This window comes from Artemia franciscana, chromosome 6 (assembly GCF_032884065.1).
Source record: "Artemia franciscana chromosome 6, ASM3288406v1, whole genome shotgun sequence".
NCBI lineage: Eukaryota > Metazoa > Arthropoda > Branchiopoda > Anostraca > Artemiidae > Artemia > Artemia franciscana.
In genome coordinates, this window is record NC_088868.1 from 14,854,456 (window position 1) to 14,874,943 (window position 20,488).

At 34.6% G+C, this 20,488-nt stretch overlaps 1 protein-coding gene across 1 annotated transcript in view; it reads left to right on the top strand.

Moving 5' to 3' along the window:
* Positions 1 to 20,488, top strand: part of LOC136028090 (short transient receptor potential channel 4-associated protein-like) — a 48,106-nt gene that overhangs the window by 10,800 nt on the left and 16,818 nt on the right. Inside the window, 7 exon segments of the mRNA XM_065705708.1 lie at positions 780 to 903; positions 4,716 to 4,844; positions 8,182 to 8,398; positions 10,477 to 10,541; positions 12,293 to 12,446; positions 15,874 to 15,984; positions 17,530 to 17,664. Coding sequence (XP_065561780.1) covers positions 799 to 903; positions 4,716 to 4,844; positions 8,182 to 8,398; positions 10,477 to 10,541; positions 12,293 to 12,446; positions 15,874 to 15,984; positions 17,530 to 17,664 — 916 coding nt within the window. The 5' untranslated portion in view covers positions 780 to 798.

Genomic DNA, 20,488 nt, shown 5'->3' on the forward strand with positions numbered 1-20,488 from the left:
AAAGAGCGGAGCGGTGAGGAGGGGACAGTCCCTTTCATATACGGAATAATGTCTGTTCGTTTCAAGTTTTAATGTCGCTCTTTACTTTCAGTTGAAAAAACCTGTTTTTTACTTAATTTAAAATTAAGGTTATCATGGGGTGTTGTTCGCTCTTAACTCAGCTGTAGCTATTGCTGCAACCATAAAAAGAATATTGAGATTATGTTTCTGTCATAGGTTGGCTTTCTAGTCCATATTCTATTATGGGGAGGAGGGGTGCACGTAATTTAGTTCAAAGAGGGTGCGGGTATTTGTTTCATAATTACATGTTCAAAAACAACCTCTCTATCGCTAATGTATTTACATTTATTTATGATATTAACGATACATTTCTATTAATAAATGTTATTTTTGTACTATAAAGTCATTATCAATATTATCTGAGCGTCAGTATTTAAGTTATTATCAGCGTTTTGCTATTTCTGTTATTAGTATATCAGTATTTACATTAGGTAATATATATTACGTTCAATGTATTATTTCAGTTTTAACCCCGACAAACTGTTTAAAATATAGCTGGTCTGTTTACGAAAGTTTTCGATATCAATAACTGCATTGATCAAGCTAAGGTGTAATTAAACCTTATCTCTTTGTTCATATCGTAACTAAGAATTATTCACCCCGAAATTGGCTCCGCCCAGATTTTTGCGTAACCCCGTTAGGAAACGGGAAAAGGGTTAGTTAACTTAGTTTAGTTTTGCGTCTGGTTCCACTAGGTCATTTTATTAATTTACTTTTAGTTACTCGAGTTTGTAAATAATGCCACATAGAAGATCAAGACTCCTTGGAAAATCGAGAGATTCTCTTGTGAAATCTTTATTTGATGGGGAAGTTTCAGGACGCGGAATCAAAAGGATTTCCCAGGTAAGTGTTTTTACTATTTATTGCTTAACCTTGTGGGAGGCATTAATACCTTGAGGTAAAATTCTAGTTAATTGACTTCTTGCTATCTCAGAAAGGGTTTAGGTTAGGAAAATGAAACTTTCAGGGGTTGGTCTACAGGCTAAAGTATGTCCCTGGAAGGTATTTTGAAGTACCCATCTTCACTCCTTCTCCCTCTAGAGGGCCCTGAAATTCACTTTCATGACAGGTCTATACTTATTGAAATTTTGACAAAACAATATTTTACCTTAATTTTCAGTTACTAGTTGCTTTTTCTCTGCCTTTAGGGTAAAATTCTAGTTAATTGACTTCTTGCTATCTCGGGAACGGTTTAGGTCAGGAAAATGAAACTTTCATGGATAGGTCTACAGGCTAAAGTATGTCCCGGGAAGGTGTTTTAAAGTACCCACCTCCACTCCTTTTCCGTCTAGAGGGCCCTGAAATTTGCCTACATGACAGGTCATACCTATTGAAATTTTGACAAAACAATATTTTACCTTAATTTTCAGTTACTCGTTGCTTTTTCTCTGCCTTTAGTTCTGAAAAACGCAATTCCTGTTATTTGAGTAGAATTTTCAGCCATTTCAATGTTTTCTTTCAAAATTTAGGAAATGTATTTGCATATCTTTAAAACTTTATAAAGTGGAATTGAGCAAAGTTATGAAGCTGAAAACAATTTTGTTGTACTTCAATTAAGCAGAAGATCTATTTTGCAAAGTTTCACTTTTATAACACACATATTTTTAAAGGTCATCAAAGGTCAGGGCCCTGTAGAGGCAGAAGGAGTGGAGGTAGTTGCTTCAAAATACCTTCCCGGGACATACTTTGGTCTGTAGATTCATCCCTGAAAGTTTCATTTTACTAACCTAAACCCTTTCTGAGATAGCAAGAAGTCAATTAACTAGAATTTTACCGCCTTTAGTTCTGCAAATGCAATTCCTGTTATTTGAGTAGAATTTTGAGCTATATCAATGTTTTTTTCAAAATTTAGGAAATGTATTTGCATATCTTTAAAACCTTATAAAATGGAATTAAGCAAAGTTATGAAGCTGAAAACAATTTTATTGTACTTCAATTAAGCAGAAGATCTATTTTGCAAGGTTTCACTTTTATAACACACATATTTTTAAAGGTCATCAAAGGTCAGGGCCCTCTAGAGGGAGAAGGAGTAGATGTAGTTGCTTCAAAATACCTTCCCAGGACATACTTTAGTCTGTAGATTTATCCCTGAAAGTTTCATTTTCCTAACCTAAACCCTTTCCGAGATAGCAAGAAGTCAATTAACTAGAATTTTACCATACCTTGATTCTTTGTCGTAAACAAATTTGTAAGCTCTGTTAACTTAGCATGCAGTATTTCAGGTGGTCATGTTTCGGTCTGCTCTTTAGTGTCTTTGAATCCCCCCTCCGGAAATTACTTTTTTATTAGTTTCTGTTTCTGGATGTAAAACAGATTGCATATGGGTAAAATTCTAGTTCAGTTACTTTTCGCTATCTTTGGAAGGGGTTAGGTTAGGTAAATGGAACTTTCAGTACTAAATCCAGGGTCAAAAACATATTCTAGGAAGGTATTGCCAAGCTTTTATCTTAACCCTCTTCTAATTTCTAAGTCTTATAAATTTGCCTAATTTACAGGTTTATATACCTATTGATTTATATACCTATACCTATTGAAATTTTGACAAGAAAAACGTTTACCTTGATTTTCAGTTATCAGTTTCTTTTTCTCTGGCTTTAGTTCTGAAAACGCAATTCCTTTAATTTGAGTAGAATTTTAAGCCATATCAATGGATTTTTTCTAAATTTAGGAAATTTATTTGCAGATCTTTGAAACTTCATAAATTGGGAATGAGCAAAGTTGTGAAGCTGAAAACAGTATTGTTGTACTTCAATTAAGCAGATCTGTTTTACATGATTTCACTTTCACATAACAGAAAGATTTTTAAAGGTCATCAAAGGTCAGTTCCCTGTAGAGGGAGAAGGAGTGGAGGTAGATATTTCAAAATACCTTCCCAGGACATATTTTAGTCTAGACATATCCCTGAAAGTTTCATTTCCCTAACCTAACCCCTTTCCAAGACAGCCATAAGTAGCTAAACTAGAACTTTACCTGTATATGCTCCGTCCAAATACTCCGTTGTATTCTGTACTCCAGATTCTGAAAATACAAACATTCAAAAGGTTTTTGGTCTTTAAAACAGCTTCGACTTTGTAAATTCTATTACCCCTTCTTTTCTTCTTTGTTTCTTCGAGTTCGTTGCATGGGTACTTCTTCAGGGAGTGGGTCAAAGCCAAGGAAAATGTTCCGATAAAAGCGGATAATTCAGATCGAAAAAGAAGGGAAAAGGCACTAGATCAGTGATTCCCAAAGTGGTCCAGGTGGAACTCTAGGCGTCTACGGGAGACTCGACGGGGGCTTACATTGGTGTGACGAAAAAATAGGATTCCATAAAAATTTATCTGGTTTTGATAGTAAAAACTAAATTGTTTACTTCCCTTCACCTATTAATGCTGGTAAATATTGTTTTAAGAAGCTCAGCAATGTTAAACGGTCACCAACAATACTAGTAAAAATTTGAATGATAGATTGAATCGATTCAATTTTTGATTAATACAGTCAACAAAATTAGAAGTAATGCATTGAACGTTTTTAATTGCATATTTATGCGATGAAAACAATGACCAAATGGCTGCCCTTACATTCTGAAGTGCGTTGGTTATTGAAAGATCCATGTTTAAAAAGATCTTACTCAATTTTTGAATCAGGTAAAGCTGATCGATTTGAAAGCAGCCATAGCATATTTGATAAAGTTGTTCAAAATCTAATGGCATTAACGTACAATTAAAAGGGAGTAGCCTGAATTTAAAAACATGAGGGTATTCAGACATGCGTTCTAATTGCCCTGCATGATGACTTCAAAATCAGATTTGAAGATAATCTGATGGAAATACCACCACGGATTGTAAATCCATTTTATAAAATGGAAGTGAACAATGTGATACTACAAGAGGAGTTCGAGCTTAGCACTAATCAGGTCCTGAATGTGATATTTAGAATAGGGTATCAAATGTTTTGGCTGCAGACAGAAATATGACAAAAATCATTTCAGTTTATTTATTTTTTGTTCAAGATGCACCTCTTTCTTCCTTGGAAATAGTAAATATGGCATAAAGCAAAATCGAAAAATTTTCACTTTATTTTACATTTAACATAAGATCTTTGCTACAAGGACAAAATATACTTTGTATGTATTTTTAAACCCTTTTTTGTTCAAATTTAGATGAGAATGCATGGCCCACTAAGGGCAAAATGACACTTCTTAAATTCTTTGCATTAATAATTAGATCAAGATCTTCATAATTTACTTCCACTAATTTATTTATTTTGTTTTGCTTTACAATGGGTCAAAGACCGTTATCAATTTTCCAAAAGAGCATGATGGGCGTATTTTAAATAGATTTCTTATTTAAATTGCTGAATGTTTCATTGTGACCATCAGAAAAGTTTTGACATTAATATTTAATGTGATTATAATATTTGATCTTGACCTTGACGAATAATTTTGACTATTCTAAATTAACTTTACCTCATAATCTATAAATAATTTATATTATTCATAATTCAACAATTTAAAAACCTAACACTTTCAAATGAATATTGCCTTTTGTATTTCAAGACATTGCGGATGGTTGATTGTCATTAGGAAATCCATGGAATAATTAATAAGGTCTACTATGTACCTTTTAAGTTTTGCAACTTTAATGCTATGAATTCAATTTGTATTCGTGTTTCAGCTTCCTTCTACACTTTTCACAAAGAAAACCGATCCACATTTTCCAGTTCTTGCTCCTGTTCTCTGCATTTTGGAAGATGGAATTAATTATAGACTTAAATCCAGTGAGCAGCTTATTCTTGCATGCAAGGTGAGTACTTTGTTTCTTAGACTCTTAAGCCGAGCAAATTTATTTTTCAAAATCAAATAGCTTAATAAAATTCCCAAAAGTGAGTTAGAGGTCATTTAAACTTTTTTGAGTATTTTTCTTTCTATTTTTTAAATTTGAAATTAGAAAATAAGTGCGTAGTAATTCTGGGAAAATTCCTAATAGTCACTGTCTATGCAAGGCCTCTAGACAGGCTATATGTATTTTGAGAGGTGGGTTAATTTATGATCCATATTCTCCAAAAAATCGTTATTTTTTTTTATTTTTTACTCTTTAAAAATGATTTGCCTAATTTTTACCTTTATTTGTCGATTTTCACCCGCCCCCAACCCTCTAAAATAAATTCTTTTCAAATGCCTGCCTCTAGATAGCAGAACATCGTCTTGTTTGTTAAAGCTATTTTTGCTTTTGTAGTGTAGCAGCTGTCTTTCCTCAAATTTAATAAACTGAAGTTCAAAGCCACCAACACTAAATATGCAAAAAAAAAAAAAACATTTCCTTTGTTAGTAGACTCAGTAGATGTGCCAATTTGATCCATTTGAGTACGACGTGATATTCTGCGACGTCATTTCATATGTGCCAGATCTATGAAAGCAAGCAAGTTAGGGGCAAGGACACCTGGTCATCTAGAATATATAATATATAGATCAGTTAGGGCCCGTTCAGACACAATGAAATTCCTGCCCGGAATTTTGGTCTGGAGCTATGGGAATTCTGTTCAGACGCTAGAATCAGAAACTTTCAGCCATTTTCTTTGTCAGTTGTCCGACCCGGATCGAATGGAGTCCTTGGAAAAATAATCCAAGTGTTTCTCTGGTCGTGGAAACACTCACTCCCACGAATCCAGACCAGGATTCCTGACAGGAATTCCTTAGCGTCTGAACGGGCCCTTAGATCTGGTATGTAAGTGACTATGTTTTCGGAAAGAAACAAAACATAACGTACAAAATATAAGTAGGATAATCGTTATTTCTTAGTCTTATGCTGCTATTGTCTAGAAGTTTCTTATTTTGTTACTATAGTATTATATTTCCATAATTTTTAGTATTTTTCATCTTGATTAACCTGACTTCACTTCTTGAGTGTGTTTGGGATATTTAACAAGTACCTAACGTTTTTACCCTATTACCCTTTTTCCGTCGAATTCCCTGTTTCTACGGTTTTAACGAAATCCCCCTCCCCCAAGAAAAAATCATGTGTGCATGCCTATCTTACTGACACGGGGGCAGTTCCTATCCTTTTGTATAAATGGCATCAGTCTATGTCCCTACAAATAAACCAGGAACTTTTTGTGTATAAATTACCATTGACGATGTTTTTTGCCACTTTTTTTTATCTATTTTGTGACGATATGACAAATTTATAATCCGATTTTTTTTTTATTTGTGAGAATTTGACAGGTCTCTTGCTAGATGATTAATTGTACTTTGTTCACATCAGGCTATTCACCTAGTAACGATTTCTGTGTAAACAAATATGACGTAACTAGAAGTCCGTTATGAATAGATCGCATGTAAGCAAAGCAAGTTTTCGAACATTGTAATTATTGATTGGATTCAGGCAGGTCAAGAACCAGAAATAATCTTTTTTCATTAGGGTGTTTTTGAAATAGTGTAGCTTTTAAGAAGACCCATAAGAGATGAGGGGTGGGGGGAGGGATGTGTCCCTTCCCCATTATCTCTAAATGATTTTTGATAACTCTCTATTATTTCCCATGTAATCCGCTGCATTCTCAGTATTTCAACAAAAATTTACTGAAGATGTCAGTTATGTATGTAGTCATTTGTTTTTTGTTTTTTTTTTGGGGGGGGGAGTCAATATTGAAAGACGTAAAATAATTGCAGATAATATAATAAAAACATGAACTCACCAGAAAAGACAACATTCTAAGGACGATGCAGGCCCTTGAAAGCCCCCACCCCTGTTAGGTGCCTGGGTGGGGCCAGCTTCAAAGTCGAGCCAGTCGACGTCGTTAAAATTTGGTCCAGTGACTTCAGAAAAAATGAGCGTTGAAGTGGGGCTAGTTGCCCTCCAATTTTTTGGTCATTTAAAAAGAGCACTAGAACTTAATTTCCGTTTGAATGAGCCCTCTCGCAAGATTCTAGGACCACTGGGTCGATACGATCACCCATGGAAAAAAAAAACAACAACAAACAAACAGAAAAAACACGCATCCATGATCTTTCTTCTGGCAAAAAAAATACAAAATTCCACGTTTGTACAGATAGGGGCTTGAAACCTCTACAGTAGAGTTGTCTGATACGCTGAATCTGATGTTGTGATTTCATTAAGATTCTATGACTTTTAGGGGGTGTTTCTCCCTTTTTTCGAAAATAAGGCAAATTTTTTCAGGCTCGTAACTTCTGATCTTAATGAAAATCACAGCGGAAAATCATTTTCTGCGCAATTCATTTCTTTCGGTCTGTGAAACTGTAAGCGGCACAGAAAATTGAAACCCAAAAGAACAGGTGCATAAATTTGCACCTACTTACTGAACCGGTTCTTACGGTTTCTGTTTCTTAATCCATCTACTCAGAAAGTGGATACTCAGGGGTGGATAAACGCCCACTCCTCCCCCCTCCAAATGGCGCCCTTGTGTCACATGTTTTTTAAATAATGACTCCCCCATTTAGCCGAGGGTGGATTTTTTCCCTGGTGCTTTCATGAATTCTAACTCATGCATTGACCAAGAATTTCTATCAGCTGCTGAACTGCTCTTGAAGTATTTGAACTCAATTGTCAAATAGTTTTGGCACAGTAAGGGACACCCCCCCATAATTTAATGTTTATTTACTATTGTCTCTAAAACATGATACATATCGCATTCTTTTGTTATTATGACGGATTGGGGGGGGGGGAGCTGTTTGGACCAAGTCCCTCTTCCTTCTCCCCGAAGGAATTTAAGGGTGCATTCCTTTGTCTAAATAGTCTGTTTTCCTCTAGTTTGTTCATCGGAAAAAAAGATTTTTTCCCGTAGGAGTTAGGATGTACAATAGGAAAAAATGTGACAAAGTTAATATTCTTTAAAGCGATGGTTGCAGTCCTTTTTTATTCTCAGGGTCACTTTTCTTTAGATCTTTTCTTTAGATCAGGGTCACAAGACGACACTAAGTTTTTGTCTGTGGCTTGCTGGCCACAAAGTCACGATTCTTAAAAAGATCGATGAACGTGGTTAAGAGTAAGTTATTCCATATCCTTTCCCTAAGAATTACTGCACTGTATTAAGTTAACTTAACAAAGAAATATTGCAACACTCAATATTTCATCTCATTACGTTTGATTTTTAGTCTTAAATTATTAATTTTCTTTTTTGTTGCAGTCACTTTTATCAGTCCTGAAGTATTCACGAATTCCGGGAGATTTAAGTATAATCGATCCAGTGACAGAAGCAGCCAGCGTTTCCAAGGCAGAGAAAAAAGCCATCATTTTCAGGGAGCACGGTGGTCTTGATCTTTTAATCCTCATTCTTCTATCCTTCAAATTACCAGATGAAGAAGAGGAAGTGACATTGCATTCAAATCCGGACCTTCATAAAAGTAAGATCTTACTTTTTATTACATTTGAAATGGTTATCTCCCTCCTCTCTCTCACCTCAATCTCTCGCGTTTTCAGATGTTGGCTTATTTAGCAAATTATACTGTGATACTCGTATCTCTTTTTTCCTCTCATCACTTCTCTAATCTTCTCACTCACTCTGGTTGTGATTAAATTTTAGGCAATGATTACTTTCTTTTCTTCTTTAGGGAACTGAAAGTAGAAAATCGTAATCTTGCTTGTGTCTTTAATTTTTTTTTGCTTTTTTCTAAAACCTTCTTCTCTTCTTATCGGGATTCGAACTGGAAGTGGTTTACAAAGTTTCCGGGATTGGAACTGGCTGTATCAAAACATTAAAATACAGTTTTTTGTAAAGATTTGGTGTTTTCTTTAGATTAGCGCTGCCAAAACGTTTATAAGTCACGACCAGATTTGTATGCTCTAATTTGAGCCCTTTAATCCATTTGATTTATTGCCTGACTTTTATTTTGGTTTATTTTCTTCTTTTTCTATTTCAGATTTGTGTCTTTCCGTCAATGTTTTATTCCTTGGCTATCAAAAATGTAAGGATTTGCTCATCTGTTTTTACATTCTCCGGTAGTATCTTGTATTCAGTATAACTTATTGAAACCGACTCAATTGTCAAAATCCACCGTCGAACAAAAGCTAAGAGCTTATATGGCACTTGTGACGAGGTCGGAAGAGCCAAGAGCTCATATGGTATGAGCCCTAGCAGCCCCCCAGGTGGTCGAATCGGGGAAAACGGCTTTATCAAGTCAATTTGTGCAGCTCCCTGACACGCCTACCAATTTTCATCGTCCTAGCACGTCCAGAAGCACCAAACTCGCCAAAGCACTGAACCCCACCCCCTAACTCCCCCAAAGAGAGCGGATCCAGTCCGGTTACGTCAATCACGAATCTATTACATCTATAACCGTTTCCAAGATTTCCAGTTCCCCCCCCCCCCCCCAATGACACTGGATCCGGTCGGGATTTAAAATAAGGGATCTGAGTTACGAGGTCCTTCTAAATATGGAATTTCATTAAGATCTGATCACTTCTTCGTAAGTTAAAAATAGCTATTTTTTAAATTTTTTAGAATTAACTCTTCCCCCAACTCCCCCAAAGAGAGCGGATTCGTTTCAGCTATGTCAATCACGTATCTAGGACTTGAGCTTATTTTTCCTACCAAGTTTCATCCCGATACGTCCATTCCAAGCGTTCTCCAAGATTTAAGCCCCCCCCCCCCCAACTCTCCCCAATGTCGCCTGATACGGTCGGGATTTAAAATAAGAGCTCTGAGACATGATATCCTTCCAAACATCAAATTTCATTAAGATCCGATCACTCCTTCGCAACTTAAAAATACTTCATTTTTTCTATTTTTTCAGAATTAACTCTCCCCTCAACTCTCCCAATGAGAGCGGATCCGCTCCGGTTATGTCAATCACTTATCTAGGACTTGTGATTATTTTTCCCACCAAGTTTCATCCCGATCCCTCCACTCTAAGCGTTTTCCAAGATTTTACGTTTCCCCTCCCAACTCCCCCCAATGTCACCTGATCCGGTCGAGATTTCATATAAGAGTTCTGAGGCACGATATCCTTCCAAACATCAATTTTCATTAAGATCTGATCACCTGTTCGTAAGTTAAAAATACCTCATTTTTTCTAATTTTTTCGATTTAACCGTCTATTGGTCTAGTGATAGATACCAAGTGCCATAAAAATTCGGCAACGCTCAATAAACTCACTAAAATCTACAACGGAAAATATTAGCATATAAGACTCAAAAGTTCATGTCATGTAGGTTTGATCAAATTTCAGGCATAATTTATCCCATGATTTTTTCTATCTCAGTTTGGCTCATTATAATTAGTCAGACTTTAAAAAAAAGAACTGGTTTGATCAAGCTCGTTATAAAGGGGCTATCAATAAAATAAAACCTTAAATGCTTGTAAAAATGCTTGTCAACAATTTTGTGTCAAGTTTATCTTCTCTCCACGTCATCCTTGTTTGTATGTTACTTACCATAAAATACAGTGTGGAAAGAGTATACATACATTTTTTCTTAATTTCAGAATTTGAATCTACTGTACACGTATTGAAGAAAATTCTAGAAGCATTGACACGACTTTGTGTTGTTGTAAGTAATTATATGTTCTTTTTTTTTGTATTTACTCTTTTTCCTTAAATTTTTGCCGAAAAAGGAGGACATAATAGAGATAGGTGAATGATCGGTGAGCTAAAGTGTTTTGTAAATATAGGGTAGATGTTACAAATAAGTATGCAGTGGTTTTTAATATAGTATTTTTATTTTGTTAAAACATAGTATATCAGTATATAGTGTTTCGTTTCAGAATATAAAAACACTATTTGAATATAGTAGCCTCTATATTTATTTTAAATATAAAACCATTATTTAAATAAATTATGTAATATTTTTAAATATACTATATACAAAGCATATTGTGTTAATATAGTATCATTTTGTAAACATTGAATGTAGTGTTCTGGGTATATTCTTAGGCTAATATCCTCGATTTGCGAATATCCTTGACAATTCAAGTATTTTCTGTGTTAGAAGACTATTAGGTCATGCCGTTATTTTCTGTTTTATCGTAGATTTTACCGAGTGATTTTAAAAATTGTCTGCTAGACGAGATTTTTTCGAAGTGGGTTTAAGATAGTGTTTTTCAAATCACAACTTTTTTTGGTGGGGGGGGGGAAGTGAACTTTCTAAATCAGGAGAGGAATTTTTCTCCTCTTTTTTTCCAACGTAAATACCCAAAAAGGTATTTTTCAGAATCTAGGGGGCTGGTGAAGAAGTGCCCACCCTCCCAATGGGTGCCACTGTTTTAATTTTACTAGGTCAGAGGTCAAAAATCCATAGATCTTTTCCATTTGTGTTTTTTGTTGTTGTTGCAGAAATGTTGTGAAACGAAAAAAATTTAAGTAGTTATGCAAAAATCATACAACTAAAGAATGTTATTAGCCGCATTGTATTACTTAGCTACGTCAATCATTATGTGCACATGAAACATTCTAACCTCCTATTGTTAAGCTTACTTTTTGATTTTAAGTTGAAATGTAAATTTAAGCTTCAATTTGATAATTCGAAATACCCAGTAGGTTTGGGTATTGGTTTGTATTAATATTAGATTGATTAAAGCAACAAGTCAAACTTCAGTAGAATCTGTAGTTTGGGATCATTAACACTATCAAAAGTTTCTTAAACATAAACAAATACGGAATTCTTGACACAGCTCAACAACTCTTAGACATACGAAATTAGTATTTGTATTATGAATTGTATTTATACATAGCTATCTTGCTGAATTCTCAAAAAAAACTTAGTTGAGGAGGTTTTGAAATTCCACTAGATTTTGAAAAGGATGACTGCATCGTATCAAGGTAGATGCAAACACGGAAAAACACAATAACGGAATTCTTGACACAGCTCAAAAAATCTTAGACCTTCGAAATTAGTGTCAGTATTATGAGTATCTAATTGTGTTGAGGAGCTGTTGTTTCAGATAGTGTTGAGGAGGGTTTGTAATTCCATTAGATTTTGAAAATGATGACTTCATCATATCAAGGTAGATGCGATGCACATAATTGTGATAATTTTTGAAGTCTCAAGCAAGAGTGTCCATAGGTTCAACACTCCAGAAAGAACTATAAGCGAATAATTTTAAAAAAACTGCAAGCGAACTTACCTTTCAGAGGAAAAGCAAATACATATTTGGAATTCTGCATATGAAATTATCTAAAGTTATTATGTTTTATTTTATTTTAGGATTCTAGGGTCTTTTTAAAAAGGAGATTGTTAAAAAAAGATAATTAAAAAAGCAGATTCATGGAGACGAGTTGGACGTAATCAATTTTTTTTTCTAGGATGCACAATGTGGAGGATATTTAGCTGAAAGTGGTCGTGTATTGGATTACTGTTTTGAGTTGATTACACACAAGGAGCTTTATTCTCCAGCATGCGACCTCATTGAGCATATGTTTTTGGCGAGAAAAGATTTACTGAGCTTAGAGTCAATACGTGAGTATTATCGTATAATTTGTCATTACCGTTATTTTCTTTTATGGATCATGTTTTTTTTTTCTTTTTCAAAAGGCCTAATAGTTTGCAATTGCAAGAAAATAGTATTTTAATAATTCTTGAGGCGGATATCAAACCTGGATTAAAAAGAGTTTGGCAGCAAAAATCCATCTCAGAATCTAAATAAAAATTGACTGAGAATACCTATGACTTCTTTTAGATGAACAGTTTAAGACCCAATTTCTATCTGCTTGCAGATGTTGAGCGTGGGTTCTCGTGTTTTGGTAGGATTCTCGGTGAAGACCAGGCGTTATTGTCTGAACGTGTTCTGGATGCGAGACTAATGGTATATGACACGTTGAGACTTAATGGAGGAAAACCAGAACGGTTTTTATTTCAAAAGAACTGTTGAATCTTGGACATTCCGCACGGTCTCGGCATCAACAATATCTGGATAAAAGAAAAAAGAAGAGCTATCCGAGGAGGGCAAAGCAGCTTTCGAAGAGGACAACCTGCGGAAGTTGCAGGAGGTCCATGACAAAAAGAAAGAAATAGAAGACCTGGAAAGCAAAAAGAAAAACTTCAAACATCAGAGTAAGAAAAGAGAACAGTAGCAGATACTCTACTTCAAGAAGCGACCGACAGAATGAAGAAGGCTGCCGAGTCCAAGAGTTCCATAGACATTGGCCTAGCTGTTTCTTTGCTCGAAGGAGCTCTGAAGTCTAGAACAAGTGAGAAAGAGCAGATAGTGGAATCTGCGAGAATGGAGCAGTCTCTTCCATAGAGAAAACTTGACCTCATATCGAAATTGATGCCCAAGAAGCAGCAAGAGTGATTCCAGGTATTTTATCTGTAGCAGTCAATCATTGGCACAGTATGTGTATCTGATTTTTTACTGTTTTTTACTATTTGTACAGTTTGTATTTGAGGTAAAAAAAAAGAAAAAGAAAACAGAAACTCGAGAAATAACGAATGTATGTGACCAGGCATCCCACGCCATCTACCACAGATCTGATCTCGAAGACTTCCAAATCCTATATTCGGCCTATATTTGGGCTCTGTAAATCCTATAAAAATATATTTGAAACGTATATATAATTTGAAACGAACTGACCTGTCCGGATCCTGAAGTCGGTTTCGGCACCAATTTCACTTAAGTTTTTTTAAGAGCAACAAGGTGTCTGATCAAGTCAAAGGCTTTTCTATAGTCGGTAATGGTAAGATCAACGAAGGATTTGCCCTTCTCTAACCAGGATAGAATATCATCATAAAAACTGACGAGATATACTGAGGTGATGGAGCCACGAAGGCATCTGTATGGATAAGGGTCTAATTGTGGTTCTATGTCGTTGAACAGTAGCCTTCAAATGAATGTCTTTAAATTTCGCCATACATGGGCTTAGCGAACTTGGTCTCAAATCATCACACGAATTAGGATATGATTTCTTAAATATCGCTATAATGTATGACTTTTTCCAATTGTTTGGAAATTTGTGGAATTCTGAAGTACCTGGTAGCATATATTTTCCGTTTGATTTATGAAATGTTGTCCAAATAGTACGAATGTTGCTTGGTATTTTTCTAAGCTTTATAATTGTATTTTTTTTTTTTAGAAACTGAGGTCAGACAATACTACACTTATCTTTCCAGTTGCATTAATTTTGACTTGTTGCACTGAACAGTGACGAGAAACGCCACATGCTAGATGGCATTATAGTTTCACAAAGTTCATTGAAACGTTTCTTTTCTATTTTCTTGATTCCCTTACCGGGAAAGTTTAAAATTCTGTCTTTGCCTCTTATTGAGCTACACGCCATTGACCCCCCCCCAAAAAAAAAAATCAACAACGAAGCGACAGGCACAATATTGAAATTATGTATGGATTGAAAAAAAATATTTGGTTTGAAAGTTGATACAATTCTGACAGTCAGGAATGGCATTACACATTATATATCAAGTTATCCTTTTAGGAAGCGTTTCTTCTTTTCCTCAATATATTCCTTGATCATTGGACCTAACAAACTCTATTTTATCTGTATTTATTAATTAAGGGTGAAAATGACGTATGCTAACAAACTTGGTTTTCAAGTTAACAGCATTTTAATGGAGTTTCCACGTTTTGGTAGCAATTCTTAGTCAGTTCTAAATAATGTATGTCTTCTCTCTTTTAAAGCTAGTCATCTGCCCTCTTAAGCCTGAAAAGTGTATTTCAGGAAACTAGTTTTTGGTAGTTAATTTCTTAAAGAAGCTGTTTACTGCAGTCACTTTAGGTGTGTCTTACATAGCTAGTATGATCGTTTCTAAGTTGGGTATGGCTTATACATTGTGGCGTAGGGTTTATTGACTTTGATAATTCCCCTCCCCTATTAATAAATCCATGCCTTCATTGCTGCTTCACAGTACAATACGATTTTTTTAAGGGTTTAATAAGTGGTTTATAGCCTGGAAACTATCTGTCAACTTTAACTTCGAATACATCAAAACTTTGTCCAGCGAAAAAAATCCTTCAGTTTCCTTCAAATTTTTCTAGAGACGCATATGCTAGGGGCGTGCTCAGAGGATGGGGTGGTCGGCCGTCGTGCAAAAACTGGGGTAGCAACTTAGCAATGCTACTTGGCATTTTTCGAATTCGTTTGCAGATTCTGTCTGAAAATACCCTTTTAAATGTAAAAATACGCTCTGCTACTGGCAGCTTTGGAACTTTTCCCGTAGCTGGTGTTTGGGTTGACGGAAAAGTCATGACTGCCTATGTCCTGTATTTCAAAAAGTGTATTTGTTTATGTGAAGAAAAATCTTGTTCTATGACTTATTTCTTGCTTTGCTCGATAGCTTTTTGTCAGGTTTCAGAACGCTGCATAAGACTTGGGTCTTAGACCTGCCGTTTAGACAAACAAAAAATTTAACATCACCTGAATTAAATGTCGTTCTTCACACTGTTTTTGAGGCAGTCAAACTAAAGGGAAGTTTGAGGGTGGAAGTTGTATAATGGGTGCAGAGATACATCCAATAGTTCTGGGGAAGAAGGTAACTATCACCGAGAAAACTGTTGTAGGATGAGATTGAACGAAAGCTTGTCCCAGATTGGAAGCGGCCAAAGGAAGGAATCTGAGTACTTGGTCGCTGGTGGTCCATGTGTATAAATGCAGGAGGAAATTTGATATTGAGATGCAATAAACTAATAGCCGCCCTGGATTTACAGAAGAGGCTATATATAAGTGTGCCAATTTATCATGAAGAAATTAAAAGCGAAATTAATTAGTGATTTTAGCGACTTTGTTGAAAGGTGTAACCATTTTTCCGGGTACGAAATATACAAAATTTCAAGTCCTATTAAAAAATCAATTGGGTTGAGAGGATTTAATAATAGAGAACATCCTTGCTTATTTAATAAGCCAAACGTTTAATTCAGACTTTTTTTTTATTGTAGCAAATATTAGAGCTCAGCTTAGCAGGATAGATGAAGATAAGCTGGCAAGTTTATGCAGAGTCCTTGCCGTATCCGTGTCCGATCTTGAAGACTCAGAAGCACGTGCCACACGTAAGCTTTTCCCCTGTTTTTCCTATTTCTAAAGTAGAATTAAGAGGTAAATCATTTCAAGCTAAATTTAGCCCTATAGATATATTTAGCTTTAAGTAGTTGTCCTACCTTTTCCTTTTTTAAGTTTGGGTCTAAATTAAATTCCAATGAAGCAGATTGACATTTTGTAGTTTAAAGGGAAAATGCTGCTAATTTGTATATATTTAATATTACACCATGTTATACACCTTAATATCTTCAAGATATGCATTGGGCTTTCATGAAACTTATATTTATATTCTCTGTTAATCCAAATAAACTCAAAGGGAGGCGTAATAATTTTATAAACCTTCTGGATGATGCAGTTCATTTTATTTTACACAATAAAATTTTGCAATGCAAATAAAAAGTTAAAAAAAGTATCTTTTTGGGGAGCATTCATATCTACCTTATTGCACACTATTTAAAAAGTAATGAGTGATATTAAAATCTGAATGGATGAGAAATAATCATATAGCGAAACTTAAAACAAATAGAAATTAACACAAAGAAGTGGTGGCTTGTTATCCCCTTCAAACCCCATAACACTGGAGTGCCATATATATCTCTAAATATTGATTAAATTTCCAGAAAAAAATGACAAAAAAGCTAAAAAAAAATTTGCAATCATCGATTTCAAAGGACACATGATTGCTTTAAAAGGATACTTACTGTTTTTCCCGTCTTTAAGCATAAGCCCCATCCCTAAAAAGTAAGCTAGAATCTTTAACTGTTTTTTTCTTATCAAATCATTAAAAAAAAGTATCAAAATACCAATCAAGTTTTTAGGAACAGAATAACTAGCAATTTCTTAAAACCAAATATGTTTGTGACAATTCATTTTGGTTCTAATATTTTAAAAGATTTAATATCCACCATTTCGTTTATTCAGAGTAGTTTTTAATCGCCGTGTAGTTTCGGTTTGACTTCAACACTTCAGATTTTACTATGAATAATCTGTGCAGAAAAACGTTTATATTTCCCTAAATACTTTTAGATAAACGCTATTTTTGATTTAATTATAATTTGCTGTTTAATTTACTCACTTACATTGTGTGCTATCTGTAGGAATAATTGTAATCTTTTTTTTACTTTTTTGCATAAGAAGTAAAATATTGAATTGGAATTTCTTTTTTACGAAATTTGAGTATGCAACCCAAATCTCTAATCATTCTTACCTTTGCGCAACAATTTTCAAAGTTGGCCACTCGCAAAATATAAGTATAATATATTTTTTTAAATAGATGCTAAGATACCTTAATAAAGTAAAAAAAAATCTAAATTCAAAAATATTATATTAATCGATAAAATAGCCCAAATAGAAAAGAAGTAACTCGTATTTCTTTTTGAGCTAAGTCTAGTATCTAGTAAGTCAAAACCTAAATCAAAATATTCGTAAAGTGATGTAACCAATTTAGCCTTTGAACAGGTCATTTATCATCTAAGGTCATTAGTTTTAAAGCCAATAGGCCACTATGATACCCATTATGACTATCAATTGTAACTATTTTGTAATTTTTTTTTTAGTCGTGGCACAATATCGTCAGAAGAAATCAAGTGGAGAGAAGGAAGAGAATCCGACTCAAGTTAAAAACAGGGATATTCTTCTGAACACGTCAAGTGTCGTCGAAAAAATTTTACATGCTGCCTGTAAACTGCCACGTATGTAATATTTCTTCCTTTTATCTAATTTATATCGTTTTAATTTATCATCTCTTCATTGCTCTTTTTGGAATCCATCAATGTAACCAAATATTTATTTTAGGACTTTTATTAAAAAATATTATATAAAACATTTGTATAAAAGTACTTTTATTGTTTATCAATTTCAGTCAGTTTAAGGATCCCATCAGCTCCAGAAATATTGGACCAATTTCAGTGTTGGAAAAAAAGCTGTTTGAAGACTTTTTTGTTCATCAATTTCAGTCAGTATAGAAATATCAGCCCCAGAAAAATTGGACTAATTTCGATGTTGGGGAGAAAAAATTGCGAGTTAAAAAGACTTTCGGAATGCACCATCGTAACCAAATATTTATTTCAGGACTCATTAAAAATGTTTATATTAAAGGACTTTTTTGTTTATCAATTTCTGTCAGTTTAGAAATCGCAATATCTCCAGGAATATTGGACTAATTTCAATCTAGGAAAAAAAACGAGTTAAAAAAAAACTTTTTTTATCGGTTTCATTCAGTTTAGAAATCTCACCAGCTCCGGAAATATTGGACTAATGGAAATGTTAGAAAAAAAGTGAGTGAAAGTACAAAATTAATTCGTTATGAGAAGATCAGTGTGACACCTTGATGTCTGCAGAAATTCTCTGGCGAATTGTTTTTATATTACGATCTGCGTGTTGGGTTTCAGCGGTAATCACAGAGACACAGATATATAATTTAAGAACATATTTTCAAATCGTGTTTCTTGCAATTGTCTTAAGAGGATTTTTTTTCTGCTTGAAGATTTTTTCCTGAGTTAAGTTAATTTTCTTCTGTAGTCTTTGAGTTATTCCCCTCTTCAGCAGAATGTGTTTAGAAAGAGCACAATTTTCAAGAGACTCAAAATTTAGACTTAAGCGAGGTACCATATCGTCATTTGCTTCATACTCTTTACAAGTCTGTATGTTGTACATTTTGATATGGTCAGAATTTTAATTGGTAATTAGAGAATTACATAGAAATAAAACCATAAATTGTTGCTGCTACTGTACTTATAACTTTGATTCGATCAGTGGTCAACGGAATGTAACTTTTTTTTGGTTGATTAGTGACTAAAAGATCATAATCAGATTTTTTGGCTAATTTCTGATTTATTTTCATCTCCGTCTATTTTTTGCAGTGTTTTAGTTTTTCAAAGTTCTTTATTATGATTTTACCTCTGTAAAAGGCTAATTCTTGTAATGGTTTAAATGGGTTATAGCTAGTCAGTTACGCTTGCCCCAGATTGAATGTATGTTTATAACTCTTATTTTCAGTGGGACAATCATAGGCATGCATAGCCCACATTTTAAGACAGAGAGTTCGATATGATTAAAAAGTGAGCTTTAGTTCCAAGTAAATATTATTTGCTTGCGATATACTACTACTAACAACTCCTTGCAGTACCAAGTTGCCAGAGGCTAACACAGCTACGCATGCTCCTCCATACCAATTTACAAGTTCCCATTTTTTTTCTTAAATATTTCCTTAAGACATCCTACTTAACCGGGGACGACCTACTTTTCGTTTGGGCTTAGACGGCTAGCCAAAGGCGATAATCTTTGGCAATCTGTCATTCTTCATCCGCAAGACATGCCTTAACCATCTCAGCCTTTCTCTCATTATAGCCCTAGAAAGCGGAATTGAACCACACTTTTCATACAGCCTACTCTTTGAGATACGGTCAGTCAGTCGGGTTCACAAAACCATCCGTAGTCAATTTCTCCAAAAATATCTAGCAAATCCTCCGTTTTTCGGAGCGCCCATCGTTCAGACAATACTTCACCACTGTCATCACTGTAGCCTCCAATATTCTAATGTTGGTTCACAGACTCATCTTCCTATTCTTCCAAAAAATTTAAACTGTGAAAAAACACCCTGTGCTTTGGTTATTCCGCTTTTAACATCTTTGATGTACCCACTGTCTTTACTAATAATATCTAGGTAAGTGAAGCTGTCCACTTGGTCCATCTTCTCATTACACATCATCACCTTTTCATCATCACTTATTCCTAGCCTTTGCGACATAGTCTTTTTAACATTAAATTTCAAACCTATTCTCGTACCTTGAATTTACACCTGGAAACCTCTAAAAGTTCATTCATTTTTCTAACACCTTCATCTAGGATACTTAAATCATCAGCTTAATCTAAGTCCACGAGAGTTTTACTTCCCTATTTGATTCCGTGTTCTGTAATTGCATTTGATGTACTTAAGACAAAGTCTGTCAAAATGATCGCTAACACAACCCTGCTTTACTCTCTTAATATGTTCGTCTGGTATACCATACAAGCATAGGACCTTCGCTAAAACTCTTCTATCAAATGAATCGAAGGCTTACTCATAACCTATAAAACTGAAGACTAAAGGTGTTTTATGGCATAGGCACTTCTCAACTATTAATCTAAGAGTAAAAATTCTTTTGCTGCATCCTCTCCCCTTCCTAATCATCACATGTGTCGTCAATTGTTTTAGTAGTAATGCTGAGTAAGTTGCGCTCTGTGCATTTTTCTGAATGGTAAATATTCGCTAAGAAGGCTAAAATCTTCCACTTGTGGTAGATGTTGTCTCCCCCCCTAAATGTTGTTGTATGACCTTCTTTAGGCTTGTCTCTTACTTTTTGTGGGAAATTTGAGCGGGAATAAAGTAGAACAGTTGTAACGCTTCGATGGATTTATTTATCAAAATTTTTCATTATCCATTATAACTACCAAAGAATGATTTGGCTAAAATTTGCAATGTAGACAGCTTCGCAGAGTTCCAAGACTGGTTCTTCTTGAAAAAATATAGATTAA